The sequence below is a fragment of the Dermochelys coriacea genome, chromosome 10 (genome assembly GCF_009764565.3).
Source record: "Dermochelys coriacea isolate rDerCor1 chromosome 10, rDerCor1.pri.v4, whole genome shotgun sequence".
In the NCBI taxonomy this organism is placed as follows: domain Eukaryota; kingdom Metazoa; phylum Chordata; order Testudines; family Dermochelyidae; genus Dermochelys; species Dermochelys coriacea.
This window is the reverse complement of record NC_050077.1, coordinates 31,592,773-31,608,295: the sequence shown is the minus strand read 5'-3', so window position 1 is coordinate 31,608,295 and position 15,523 is coordinate 31,592,773. Positions and strand designations below refer to the sequence as shown.

The 15,523-nt window shown below is 40.3% G+C and overlaps 1 protein-coding gene across 3 annotated transcripts in view; it reads right to left on the bottom strand.

The window, feature by feature from the left end:
* Positions 1-15,523, bottom strand: part of GTF3C1 (general transcription factor IIIC subunit 1) — a 79,332-nt gene that overhangs the window by 55,353 nt on the left and 8,456 nt on the right. Inside the window, exons 4-8 of one of the 3 annotated variants that reach the window (XM_038420683.2) lie at positions 13,358-13,501; positions 11,460-11,556; positions 8,826-8,949; positions 7,457-7,615; positions 1,133-1,248 (exon numbers count right to left, since the gene is read on the bottom strand). In XM_038420683.2, the coding sequence (XP_038276611.1) occupies positions 1,133-1,248; positions 7,457-7,615; positions 8,826-8,949; positions 11,460-11,556; positions 13,358-13,501 (640 nt within the window). Of the gene's footprint in view, positions 1-1,132; positions 1,249-7,452; positions 7,616-8,825; positions 8,950-11,459; positions 11,636-11,674; positions 11,890-13,357; positions 13,502-15,523 lie in introns of those variants that run through there. The other 2 variants (XM_043493801.1, XM_043493802.1) reach the window with 2 other exon arrangements.

Below are 15,523 nucleotides of genomic sequence, written 5' to 3'. Positions count from 1 at the left end.
AAACCTGGAAGATCAAGGTATGACAGGGTTTAACTGCATAGCTTCCTCAAAGGAAAATAATGTATCACTAATCTCTTAGAATTCTTTGTTACTTTAGTGATACGTTCAGATAAAGGAGAACCAGTTGACAATTTATTTAAATTACAAAAGGCCTTTTGACAAGGTCCCTCAGTAGAAGCTACTAAAGCTTTATCTACACAGGAGGGTTTATCTTGCACTGAGTTTTTTCATATTAGATTGTATGCACTGATTGTGTACACAATGTCAACTGTTTTCTGATTCAATACATGTCACTGTGTCTACATGGGGACTGTGCACCATTATGGGTGAATACCACATGGCGATTTGCTTCACTTCTGGGTTCTACACATTCCAGGACTTTTCTCCCTGTGTATTATGGATACATACTGAAGTCAGCTGGAAGGGATTTGAATTCTGGGGGTCAAACTCAATTTCCATAACTTCTTTCCTACTCTCCCATCTAGGTTAGCCAGTGCCATTTTCAAACAGCCAGCATTTTCTGTCTCCTACCATGTACAAATTAAGTATTGGGGGAGCTAACCAGGGACTGGGCAAGGAGGGGCATGGCTTGGGGAATTTGTGTATTGCAGCTTGACAAGTAAGCTTAGGCCTAGATTTTTAAAAGTATTAGGCATGGCTGCACTTAATGTCACAATGCCCAACAGATTTAGGAGCCTAAATCTCATGTTCAAAAGGGATTTAGATGCTTAGGAGTCTAAATCCCAACTGTCAATGGAATTTAGGCTCCTAAGTGCCTAAATCCAGTTCCAGAAATGAGATTTAGGCTACCAAATCACTCCTGTGTTGCAATGCTGAGCACAACACCGCCTAAACACCTTAAAAATCTATGCTGTTGACATTGAATTAATTTTTCAAACACTGCCTTCCCCATTCATTATTTTGCATATGCTATCTCTTATCTGTCTCCCCTCTAAACGGAACAGTCAATCTTTATAGTTTCTACAGGTCTCTTTTTTCACCGCCCATCTTCAAATCCCTTCTACTTTCTCTCTTTTTTGAGATAAAAGTGACCAGTAAGTTACAATTTATTTCCACAGTGATGGCAGTTGCAACCGTGTTTTTAATCTCATTTTAATCCACAAGACATTACCTTGACAACTTTGTATCTCTCTAGAAGACGACAGAGCATCCGTGCTTCTAACTTCCCCACATTCATAGCCGATCGAATTTCTGCCTGAGAAATTCCTTTGGTTCCCCTACTTTCAACTGTTTTAGAGAGAGGAAAGAAGTTAAAACTTAAGTTTACAGGAATCACCTCATACTGAAACAATCTGGCTGAGCTGCAGAGGCTATCAGATCCAGCCTGAACAACCGTTGTCAGCTTGAACATCATTGTCTTAAAAGCATAAGATTTTCAAACATATATCAGAATGTCTTCTTCCACACTTGCTACTATAAATCATTTTCACTGTCATACTCATAATACACAGTGTAGTACAATAGAATATGCATATCTAAGGCTGTAAAAAAGATTTCTACTACATTATATTTGTGAAATAGTATGTGCAAATTTAGTTAAAGACGACCATAATTCAAGTGCACAATGGGCAGAGTTAAGTCTGCGTGTGCAAATTTGACACGTTAACTTAGATTCATAGATATTAAAGGTCAGAAGGGACCATTTTGATCATCTAGTCTGACCTCCTGCACAATGCAGGCCACAGAATCTCACCCACCCACTCCTGCGATAAACCTCTCACCTATGTTTGAGCTACTGAAGTCCTCAAATCATGGTTTAAAGACTTTAAGGAGCAGAGAATCCTCCAGCAAGTGACCCGTGCCCCATGGTACAGAGGAAGGCAAAAACCCCCCCAGGGCCTCTTCCAACATGCTCTGGAGGAAAATTCCTTCCTGACCCCAAATATGGCGATCAGCTGAACCTTGAGCATATGGGCAAGATTCCCCAGCCAGATTCCCAGGAAAGAATTCTCTGTAGTAACTCAGATCCCACCCCATGTAACTCAGATCCCCCCCATCTAACTTGAGTGGTTAGCTGTGAAAAGAAACAGTTACTATAAGGTAAGTAACTGAACTGTGCTTCTCCAAGATGTTCTGTACATGTGGATCCCACTCATGGTGTGGTAGCACCCCTTGCACAGGAGTTCGGAAACTTAAAGAGCTGTGTCCATTAAGGAGTCATGGGTGCACCCTGTGTCCTTGCACCCCCTCTCCTAAGGACAAAGGACAGGGTGACCCTGCTCACTCCCTCAGTTCCTTCTTGCTGTCCAGAGTCTCAAAGAGTCTCCGAGCTGTGGGTCATGGGATCCACATGCAAAGAACATCTTAAAAAGCCAGTTACTATAAGTAACCATTTTTTCTTCTTTGAGTTCCTGTGCCTGTGGTTTCCCCTCATGGTGATTAATAGGCAATTCAGAAATCAAGGTGATGGGAACTCAGAGCTCATTTGAAAAGAGGTTGCAGGACTGCTCTTCCCATTTGTGCATCTGCTCTGAAAGCTGATACCAAGAAATAATGCTTGGAATGAAGTATACAATGAAGATCAAGTTGCTGTTTTGCAAATTTCAGCAATTGGTATCTTACTCAAGCACACTGCTGAGGCTGTGTGTGATATAGCAGAATGAGCAGTTACTCTGGCTGGAGACTGGACTTTGTTAATAAGGTAGGAAATTTTTATACACTCCATGATCCATTTAGATCATTTTTGAGAGGAGACTGATTTTCCCTTTGAAGCACTGCCATAAGCAATAAAAAGACGGTTCAGGAAATCACCAAGATTTGTTATATTAAGGTAGTATAAGAACATGAGAATGCCCATACTGGGTCAGATCCATCTAGCCCAGTATCCTGTCTTCCAACTGTGGCCAGTGCCAGATGCTTCAGAGGAATGAACAGAGCAGAGCAATCATCGAGTGATTCATCCAGACCCAGCTTCTGGCAGTTAGAGGCTTAGGAACACCTAGAGCATGGAGCTGTATCCCTGACAATCTTGGCTATTGCCATGAATGAACCTGTCTTTCATGAATGTATCTAATTCCTTTTTGAACCTAGTTATACTTCTGGCCTTCACAACATCTATTGGCAACGAGTCCACAAGTTATTTGTGCATTGTGTGAAGAAGTATTACCTTCTAGTTTGTTTTCCCCCTCTGCCCATTAATTTTCAATGGGTGACCCCTTGTTCTTGTTTTATGCGAAGAGGTAAATAACACTTCCTTATTCACTTTCTCCACACCACACTTTAGATTCAAGTTTGAGAACAGATGTAAGGTTGATTTTACAGAGTTGGAGACCTGCTGAACTGACCCTCAGCGGATTAACCAATCGTTGAGGTATGGGTATACAAATACCTTGATGCTGGAGATGGGCAGATACTACTAACAGGCATTTTGTAAACACCAGGAGCAGTGAGGAGGCTGAACAGGAGAACCCTGAATTGATAATGATTGTGTAGTACATGCACATGAAGAAATTTCTTGGAATTGCAACATGAAAAGGTGTCTTGCAAATTGAGGGTACTGAACCAATACATGAGATCTAATGAATGTATGATAGAGGCTGAAGTCACCACGCAGAATTTTATACTGATGGAGGTGTTAAGGAACCTGAGGTCCGGTATGGGGCTCTAGCCCCCTTTCTTTTTGGGTACAAGAAAGCAGAGGGAATAAAACCCTTTTCCCTTAAAAAGTAGGAGGACTGGCTCTATTGCTCCCAACTCCAGTAGCGATAGTATTTCTGGACACATGACTCACGGGAGATTGGTCCCCTCAAGAGACATAGGGCGGGTAGTGGTGGGGGAGGGTATGATATGGAATTGGAGGGTATACTCTTCCTGAATGGCCTGTCCGATGTTATGGAAGTCTAGGCATATTTGAAAAAGGAAAGGAAAGTACCAAAAAGGGGAAGAGAAGGGTCCAGATCCACAGTCTAGTGCAGAATCCTTAATTGAAGCTTCAAAACTGTTGCTCTCCTGTTGGTACTCTAGCCACTTCTCTCCTGCTGAATTACCAACATGGCAACTGTCGCTCCTCATTCTTTACTAAAGCTGAACTGTTCTCGTTCAAGGGAGAATTCCATTGTTCTCCTTATCCTAGCAATGAAGATGTATTCATGTATCTTCATCCCATGTAATAGCAACTTTATTCCTTTATATAGTTTCCTCATTCCTCGATGCTTCCCTTCTCATGTTCTGGGATCAAAATAGACTTGCACAATTTCCCACACAAATAGAAACTAAAATTGCTAAATCAGAGTACTGTTAATTGCCTGGGCCAGAATATCTCATAACATGCATTTGGATAAAACCTCTTTCTCCCAACCTAGCTAAAAAGAACTCTAAAAAGTTAGCAAGCAGGGTAACACACTGTTGTCCTATGAAAAGTGGCCTACTGTGCATTGAGTGGATCAACAGATGGGTGGGGAAGTTGTGAGTTAATCAAGATACAACTTGCTGTGAGACTGAAGGTCAAATGAGGGAAACGGTTACCTCAAAAAAATCCAAACCAAATTTTTCGCCTCCATATGATATACTATACATTTGTTTGCCCTTAAAGTCAAATATACCATGCATTATCTGTTTTGTACCAAAAATGTGCCTTTCACCACAAATTAGAAGCTGCACGTTTGTGTGCCCCGTGAGTCAGATCTACATCTCTCTATAGGAGGATAGCATCTCTTGTTGTGTTGTAAGCCCTATATAATATGAAATGCTTATAGACAAAGAATGTATGGCGTATGTCCATTGGTCTTTGGAAGATAAGGGATTTTGCTGGTTTTCATCGTAAATAAATGTTGCATTCTAGAAGTAAAAGGAATTGTATGCACAAGGAAGATGTTTAAATATATACACTAGGGTATACCTTTGAATTATTAAAAGAAATTGCTTAAAAAGAGCAGAAATCCAATTAATGATGTGGGCTAATACTGAAATACAATCCTTGAAATTACTCAAACAGAAAAAGCCACCAATAAGGAAAGGATTGAAGAAATGCATTGTACACAGATGCCATCTACTGGATGCCAATGGAAGCAGCAGAGAAACAGAGCTGAAGTCTGAATCCTTATTTGGCATGTGTCCAACAGAAATCGAGAGGGTGACCCTCTCCAATGGCCCCTGGAAGCACAGCATATAAAACTAAGGTCACCACGTGGGACCCCAGAGCTCACTGATGGGGGAAAGACTTTTTTCATCCAGAGTCATAGGACCAAGAGTTGACTGAACCCACGAAGAAGCTGCAGAATCCTAAGTGCAACCGATGCCTCAAACAACTGTGTGGAAAGGACTCTCCCCCATCCCTGGGTTAAGTGGTGAGATTTCATTTCAAAGATTATATTTCTTCTTTGGTTCCTTAATATAAATAACTAAAGATTAGCTTGCTGAGTCTACACCTCAAGTAACTACATCTTAGATCGGTAAGCATTAGTCTTACCTGTTAACCTGCCTTAACTGTTAATCCTGGGCCGGCTGGCTGACACCAGTGGCCCCGCTGCCCGACCGGAGCAGCACCTCCCGGCTGGAGCAGTGGCCCCGGCTGTGCTGGCCGGCGGGATTGGCCCCAGCCACGCTGGCCAGCGGGATTGGCCACAGAGGCTTAATCAGTTAACTGTTTAAATGACATTTTAAATTATTTAAATGGTTAACTTTTTAAACAGTATTTACATCCCTAATGCTGTGCTTTGTAAGTCCAAGCAAATTGGTCTGAGAGAGATATGAACCATAATTTTAAGCAATTCCTTTTGATATTCTGTACTTGTCTGCTTTGAGACCAAACCATTCAAATAGCAGGCACTTAGAAGTGCCTTACAGACACACACATTCTTACTCCTTGAAGAAATACTGGAAATGTGATAAGTGTATTAGATACTACACAACTGATAACAAGTAAATGTTATAAGAAATTTTGGTGATTTGCATTAATGTAACTGCTGAGCCTCAACCCTAGTCTATGACAATTGCTTGTAAGGTTATATTGTTGTGCTCGGTACAGGCCCAGAACACTAGTTTTGTCTACTCTTGATTGATGAACCGTTGATTGTATACTAATGTGGTTCTGGGTGAATTAATACATCGTTGATTGGTTAAGAGAAACCAAGTGTACTGATCTGAGAAGTACTGTCCAAGTTAAAAGTTAACCTGAAAAGAACCTGTCATTAAATTAGTAAACCAACGCTTCCTGGACTCAATAAAAAGGGGTTATTAATCTATTAGATTCCATCTAACACTGGCTATAACACTCATCAAACTGAAATCTAGTTTATCAGATTTCAGTTTTAAAATCTGACTGGTACCTCGGAAAATCATAAAACTGACCTCCACTGATGTTTATACCAGGCTGAGTGCAGGGGAACAAAGCCATTTAATAAGTGACAGTGTGGGTGAGGCAGCAGGTAAAACGCAAGGGTGGCGCTAGATATGAAGGGAGAGGCCAGGATTAAGAGCAGCAAAGGAGTGGCTGTTCTTGCACCCCACTCTTTACTAAAAGGTGTCGGGTTTTTGGTTTTTTTACTCTGAAAGGGATGGGAAAAGGTAGAGGGCAGCCCTTTTTCTTCCCCACCAACCTCCTTTATTCCCCATCAGCATGCTCCTGTGTGATCCCATCCCCACCCCACTTTTTCACTTTGAAAATATAAACAATCGACAGAGAAGGGACAGAGGTGACGGCAATTGGGGCAGCTTGCTACTTGCAGCCCCAACAGTTACTCTGGGCACAGCCACCACTGCTACGATGGATACAGAAGTCCTGACATTTCCCCGCCCCCCATTACAAGTTCAAATCCTGTCTAGGCTTGGACTGGAGAACTAGTGTAAGTGACGACAAAGAGACAAAGCCACATCTAACCTAGAAAAATAGGCAATATTTAAAAACTTTAGCTAACATGTTTTAAAAAATAGTATGGACTGAATTTAACCTCCTTTAAAAATGTTATCTGGCTAAGTAACATTTTTAAACAACCTATATCCTAGTGTAGAAAGGACCCAAGAGAGCAAAAATTAAGCTGTTAGAGGGAAGAGATTTTTAGCAAGTGTTTAAAACTCTTGGCTCATTTTTCTTAACTATTTTACTCCAATGCCAAATTGACATTTTGAATAAAGGAAGCTTTGTTAATCATTAAGCACCCACACTCCTTTCCATTAGGGTATTGAGAGTTCACAAACAAGCCTTAGTCATCTCATTTTTATATCTTGGTAGTCCCTAGAAGCAAACAAAACTGGGACAGGGAAGTGCCCAATTGTGTTAGACACTGTCACACACTGTAAAAGACAATCCTGCTCTGAACAGATGAGACAAAGGGTGGGAGAAAGTAATTATTTTTCTGATTTCACAGATGTGCACAAGAATCTAATGTACAAAGTAATGACAATTTCAAAATTAAGCCAACAAGAAAACATTCAGTTCATTTTCATGCAGGTATCATATGAACTGAATACACACACAGAACCTGATTACATTACCTACTTAGCTCATAAGCCTGCGTAAGCATATCCCGCTCATAAACAATATCTACAGGCTGGACAGCTTTTGTGATCATCTCTTCCTCGTCATCATCATGGTAATCATCCACTTTCTTTCGAAATTCCTTCACTAGTTTGAGGCATCGGACCATGACATCAGTCCCTGAGAACACATGATGCTACTGGTTAGTAAAATAACTGAACAAAATCTGTGGGTGAAAAGGAGGGATCCACATGAAAAATAAGTTAATTCGTTTTTCTCAGCATTGATAAACAGAATGACATTCCAGTTAAGTATCGTAATGAATTACCACAAATGGAACTGGACACTTGCACATGGGCCTGATGGAAACTCTCACAGCCTTGAGGTTTTAAACCATGGATACAGATGGAAAGGTCTCCTGCTCATCTGCAAAGGTAACATAGGATATCCCTAGGGTTCAAACAGTGAAGTATTTGAGGGGATGTGAAAATGGTCCTATAAAAGGACATAATATGAAATTAGGGAACTTTTAACTATGTGCAAGGTGTGTGAATGGTGATCCTGTGAGATACATCTCTTCAGAAAACCAAATTAGATTGCAATCTCTTCGAAGACACCGTCCTTTTGCTCCTATAAACACCTAACAAATGTTTGGATCTTCTAAAGAAAGTAATTAACTGTAATAATTTTATCTATCAAAATGTAATACTACTCTTGAAGTTTTACAGCCCTTCTACTCTATGAAAACAATAGACTCAGGGAACCTGGTTACAACATAGCTATCTTTTGAGCTGTTGTAATATGTAAACTGTATAATGTGGATGAAACATCACAGGGTTGGAACCAGGACTAAACCAACAGATTTGTTTCAGGCTTCCCGTGCAGTCTCAGGAAAACGATGTGGCATTAATCACAGCCATCAGAAGTTTCTCTTGATAACAATATATATGGACAAGAAACTCTTAAAAGTTTACCTTTTGCAGCCATGAAACAGTGGAAAACTTAGTACTGTGGATCTAGGGAATGGTCAGATTAACACAAATGGCAGACTGAAAAATATTTGGGAAAAATACACACTGAAAATGAGTATTTGATAGAAAATCTTTCTTGGGTCTAAAACTGATGCACACAAGGAAGGATTACATTAGTACATTACCTAATCATATCATAACCCCACTAATCCCTGGTTAATTGTTTAATGCTCAGTATATCCCTGGAATGCATAATTATTTCAGGAGAGTTGTGTTGTGTACTAGCAAATTTATTACTTGATATATACCTGAGATGCAAAGGAAGCTTTACCTTTAAACACTCTGCAATTTAAGATTTTGGTTAGTTTATAGACTTGATGACATCAGCACGTACATAATAAAAATGTGGCTGTAATTACCTTTCTTCGTTTTATAGGGTCCGCCATCAGGGTGAATGTCCTGTAACGGGGTAGATAATACTTTGGCCAGGCCAGCGTTCATCATATATTGATACAGACGTTTGAATGTTCTTTCACAGAGACCCTACAATAACAGTAAAGAGAAATGAAAAAGATGTCACTATTCTAAGGAGCATTCCCTACAAATCAGGAAGCTAACAGAAGCTAAACCCTTGATTTTCATAGAGAAGTCAACAGAAGCACCTAAGGGACAGAAAGATGTTTCTGACGCAGTTACTATTGCCTCTAGCCCCTTGACCAGGACTTTAGATCCCACTTCTTCTCTTTCATTTACCTGGTTTTTAGTACCCGGTCGTCTTTCTCTGTCTACAAGCTCTCCATTATCTGTCTTGGAAAATAGCTTTCCTACTATCACATCTGCCTCTAATTACCATCCCTTGCCTCCTTTCTTCCACTGTGTTCAGTTTATTCAAACATCCTAGACCTCAACTAAATTTTTCATTCCATTCAATCCTGCTTCTGCCCTCTCCATTCAGAACCGTCAAGATCAAAAATAATAATATATTACAAATGGAAGAAAGGGAAAGTTAATAGTAGTGAATGTAAATCAGAAGCTAGGAATTGTAGAAAATTGATCAGGGAAGCAAAGGGACACAAGGAGAACTCTATGGCCAGCAGAGTTAAGAATAAGGAGGAGGGGTTTTTTATGCACATCAGGAGCAAAAAGAATCCTAATAATGGCTCTGGTCCATTACTAAATGGAAATGGTAGAATTAATAATAATGCCAAAACAGAAGTAGTGGTCAATAAATATTTATGTTTTATATTTGGGAAAAGAATAGATGATGCAGTCATATCATCTGATAACACTCTTTCCATTCCACTGGTATCTTAGAAGGATGTTAAACAGGAGCTACTAAAGATAGACATTTTAAAATCAGCAGGTCAAGATAACTTGCATCTAAGAGTTTTAAAAGAGCAGGCCAAGAAGCAGGTTGGGTCATTAATGCTGATTTTCAAGAAGTCTAAGAACAACAGGGAAGTTCCAGAAGACTGAAAGCTAATGTTGTGCCAATATTTTAAAAGGGCAGATGGGATGACCTGGAAAATTATAGGCTTGTCAGTCTCACATTGATCCTGGGCAAAATAATGGAGCAGCTGATACAGGACTCGATTAACAGAGAATTAAAGGAGGGTAATATAATTAATGCCAATCAACATGGGATTATGGAATATAGATCCTTTCAAACTAACTTGATATATATATATATTTATGAGATTACCGGTTTGTTTGATAAAAGTAAAAGTATTGATGTAATAGACCTTTTTAAGGCAATCTTGGGGCACTTCTCACAGCCTCTCACGTACCAGCTCCTGACTTCCCTACGACCCAAATGGAGTGGAAGCAGCCAAAGGAAGATGAGAAACTAGTAACTAATGGGATGCAAGGCGTTCAGCTACCAGCTGGAGGCAACATAGAAGACAGCAGAGGAACCCCAGAGTCCATACAAAACACTGTGGCCCAGTGTGAAGGGGAAAATGATCTGCATTCCCCTTGCTCCCAGAAACAGGGAAGAGGGGATCACAGAGCTCCTTCCCCTCCCACTGTTCTCCTTCCTTCAGGAGTGGGGATAAAGGTAGCCCCAAGCCTATCTTCAGAGCAGGCACCTTAGGAGGCTGCTCGCTGCAGCTATGCAGCTCCAGAGGCTCTCAATGGGATGGGAGAAGCAGAGGCCTACCTTCCAATCCTAGTCTGTCTCTCTGGGCTCCCATTCCAGTCCCACCACACCCCTCCCCCACCAGTTGTCAATCTGCCACTCTTCTCTTATTCCTCCCCCCAACTTTTACTCCCAGTTTCTCTCCCCATCTGCCAACCTCCAAGTCCCAGACTCCCCCAGATTCCATGTCCCAGTTTATTCCCTCTGGTCTGGCTCTTGTCCCTTCTGCACCCAATTCAGAAAGCTTACTCCTTCATGATGCCTGGGCCCAGAAAAAGGAGTACCAAGGACACAGGCTCTTACTTCCAGTGCCTGGCTCCACCCCAGCCCAACATGCATCAGCCAAGAGTGGCAATGGCAGAGAAAGCCCTGCTTAGCCCCTTCAGCCTGGGTAGGTGTATGCTCACTGCAGATGGAGTCTTTGAGCTGTGAAGCTCCAACAGGTCTCTACTGAGTATATGTGGACTGAGATTTTTCAGAGGCTTAAAACCTGGCCAAATTTGAGTACATTTTCACCATACCAGCAAAAAGCACTTCCCTGACACAAAGGCCACCCGCTTTTAAATGTCAAGTCCTTGCTCCAGAACATGGGGGCGCTAGAGATTCTCAGAGAAAAGGCTGTTTATTTAATATGATAAACAACATTTTCCCTATAGCTCATTCTGGGAAATGGCTTAGCCATTTTGTCTGAAATTTTCTAAAGTTTGTTTTGAATTAGACACCTGACCCTGAAAATTTCAGCCTGAGAAGTTAAAGTCTGGCACTTAGAAGCAATGGCAAACAGGTCTGTTTAATGGGAAATATTATAAGGTTGTCTGACACTTCTCATTATACAGACCAGTTCTGCTTGTAATGCTGAATTTTTGGATTCCATTAACAGCAAATTGAGAACTTGAAAGCAAATAGATAATCTCACCAGTTCTTCCCTCAGATTCCCCAATGTTTCCATTTTGTTTGGTCGAGTGCTCAGCATACTTGAGAGCTTCTCCATAAGGATATCATATTTACTCCTCCTAAAACAAAAGAAAGTTATTCAACATATGAACTTCATGAACACTGACTTTTACATCCAGAAATATCACAGAAAATACTCATTACCATCGCAGAGGCAGACTGAGAAATAAAAAACAAAAATTTTAGCAACATTTGAGGGAAAATCAAGTTGTTTATGTTAAGGTCTTACAAAAGATAGATGCAATTCAATTTTTGAATAGTCTTTGAATTTGGACTCAAAACCCAACATTTATCCGCAAAAAGAACAGGAGTACTTGTGGCACCTTAGAGACTAACAAATTTATTTGAGCATAAGCTTTCGTGGGCTGCAGCTCACTTCATCGGATGCAACAGAATGGAACATATAGTACGAAGATATATATATACATACAGAGAATATGAAAAGGTGGAGTAAGAGGCTAATTAATTAAGATGAGCTATTATCAGCAGGAGAAAAAAACATTTGTAGTGATAATCAAGATGGCCCATTTAGACAGTTGACAAGAAGGTATGAGGATACTTAACATGGGGAAATAGATTCAATATGTGTAATGACTCAGCCACTCCCAGTCTCTATTCAAACCCAAGTTAATGGTATCTAGTTTACATATTAATTCAAGCTCAGCAGTTTCTCCTGCTGATAATAGCTCATCTTAATTAATTAACCTCTTACTTCACCTTTTCATATTCTCTGTGTGTGTGTGTGTGTGTGTGTGTGTGTGTGTGTGTGTGTATTTTCTTACTATATGTTCCATTCTATGCATCCGATGAAGTGGACTGTAGCCCACGAAAAATTAGACTCAAATAAATGTGTTAGTCTCTAAGGTGCCACAAGTACTCCTGTTCTTTTTTCTAAAAGTTGATAAATCCCATATAGATTTCAGCAGAGCCTTTGAACCACATTAATACTTCACAAACATAGTGATGTATGCACAGTACACAGATGACTTCCCCAAATTATCTCTATGCATCATATTCCCCACACCACTTATCTTGATTTATGCTATCAATCCCTGGTTTGCCTCCTGGAAGCATGAGAACACAAAAAGCTTTATGAAGTCCATGTAGGTTAAATGGTTCCTACTAACAGGCCTTAGTTACAGGACCACCTACACTTCGTCAAACAATATTCAAAGGTTGGATGTTTATCTGATGTAAAACTATATTTGATATAAACATTGTTTGTCATGGGAAACTGTAAGAAGTCATACTTCACAATTTTTTTTTATCCACTTCATATTTAAAAGCCCACACTCTGTTACATTGTTCATATACAGAGTCAAATTTTGAAAAATTTATAGAGAAGTTATTTCATTTACACACAGAGTGCTGGTTAGGGGAATGCCCTTCACCCAGGTGGGCCAAACAGCAGATGCAAATATCCAATACCAGGAAGACAGCCAGATACCCAAGCTGTTCTGAAGCCAGGCCTGCTGTTTCACTGTGACCAAGCCAAAGCCAGTGCAGGATCTAACTATGCAACAGAGAAAAAGAGAGTCAGAAGTAAAAATTCACTAGAAGGCGCTACAGAAGCTATCCAACAATAACACAGCTATTAAAACAATGTACAAGAAAAATCCGGTCTCTGTAGGACAAGACCAGGCAGCAGGATACCTACCACGCAAACCGTGGCTGGAAGAGGGGCACACATCCTTTATACAACCTCTGTCTCTGAACGCTGAGAGAAGGAGCTAATGCAGCAACCAATAGGCACTGCTTCCAGAAAGTTTTGATAGTCCTGTGGCACCAGGGGCATGTCCTAATGATAAGAAAGTACACATGCCACCCTGAAGAACCACCTAACATCTTTTTGGTACGTACCTGTCAACATGAAAGCGGTTCAAAAGCAGAAGAATGGAGTGCTGCTGGGCTCCACTTGGTAGTCTTATGACATGGGACTGCATTGAAATGAGACCATTTTTGTCTAATACTCTTCTGTGATAATGCATTTTACCAGCATCCACCCTAGAGAAGACAAGACAGCCACAGAACCTCCCATGATGACTTGTAAATAAATATAATAAACAAATCATATTCATATAGCACCTGTCATCCCAATGCCCTTTACAAACTTAAATTACTATACAAATTGCCTGTACAACCTTAATTCAGCCCTCTTGTGCATATATATTATGATAGTCTTATTACATAATCACATACAACTTTCTCCACAGGACTTCATTCAGTGTACAGGAAATGAATCAGGGTAGTATACTAAATGAGGCTGTTGTCTACAGGACTCAGCCTCATTTGTTGCAGAAGTTAGGTATATAATAAATGAGAAAAAATACTATTGGAAAAAAAAGGATGGTCTTATGGTTAAGGTAGCTGACTGTCACACAGAGATTGGATTTTATCTCCACTTCCACCACGTGATGCCGGGCAAGTTACTTAAATCAAAATTTTCACAGGTGGCACTAACTGTGTTTTTCATTTTCTTGAAACAACTGGGGTCTGATTTACAAAAGTGCTAAGAAGTTATAGCTGCAGCTGAACTCAATGGGAGCTGTGCTCTGAGCATATGAAGTTCTACAAAAATATTAAGTACCCCAAAAAATCAGTCCCCAAATGTCTCAAGCTGGGCACCCAAAATAGACAATTATGACCTTCATCTCTCTGTGCCTCAGTTCCCTATTTGTAAAATAAAGGTAATCCCACCACCATGTCTCACAAGGGTGTTGTAAAGGTAAATTCATTAATGTTTGTGAAGCACTCGTATTATGATGGGAGCTCCAGAGAAACACCCATGAGGAAATTAATAGTTCTATATTCAATGCAGGGTTAGGATGCTGTGAGTGTTGCAGGCATGCAGAATTGGTCAGCACTACACTCGGCTGATGTGGCAACTCCTGGTGTCAGACGCCATCACGTGGTCGAGGGACTTCTACCTAAAACACATCACCGGACATCAGCAATACCAGGAGTGATGAGCTGAAATGCTGCTGAAAAGCAAAGTCGGGAAAGTATCTGAAATATTTCCCTGATGGATTATATTTTCTAAGGAACAACCTATCCTAATTTCTCAAATACTGAGGGACAATCTTCACTCATTGCCATATTTGCTTTCCACAACCAACTCTCTGTATAACTTTTCATGAGTGATGTACCTGAATATTTGGATGCTAATCTCTAAACTGTCTTGTTAAATTTATTCATCTAAATGTGGGTTATTTCATATTATGTACTATATGTATTTTATGACTTTTAGAACAAACTTTGTATTTTTGGATAATCTAAGCACTATACCCAGAGGTACAGACAGTCTTTCCTTAACCTGTGTATTATATAATTTTAACATTAGATTTAATAAAAAATTGTAAATATGGCTTGGGGGCACACACTGAATGATGAGGATAAAAAATATTGAATAGCTGTTCAACATTAATTCTGGCATTTCCTAACTTCCGTGTGTTTGACTTTGCAACCTTAACATTCTTTTGGTTTAAGTTTTTTAAAAAGCAAATAGAAAGAAAAGAAATTCCATCATGTAGAACCATACAGACCCCATTTTCCAGCAATGCTGGAACCTTTAAGCCCATAGCACAGCCTTCTGCCACTGGACCTAACAGAGTAACTGGTAGCAGTAGCAGGCTACTATCCTCTGTGTACCAGCCATGAGAGACAGGTAAGAGTTTTCCAGAGGGTTTCCTCTGTTGTCTAGCTAATAGCTATAAATGTTGAGACTCAGGAATCCTGGGTTTAATTCCAAGTGTTCTAGTACTTACAGACTCTTCTGTACCTGTATCCCCTCTGCTTCTAACCCAACCCCAGCCTGATCCTGCCTTCCCTCTGTGCTTTCCAGACAGGCTGTTTCCTCCTACCCTGAAACTGTGACAGGTGCATTTCTGATCCCATAGTGACCTCCATGCAAAATTTCGAGTCCCTAACATCATCCTCTGAAACAGATGAACTGTCGTTTTTTTAAATTCAGCCTGGGGCAAAGACCCAACATAAAATTTTTCAACTTGAACATTTAGATTCTGACAA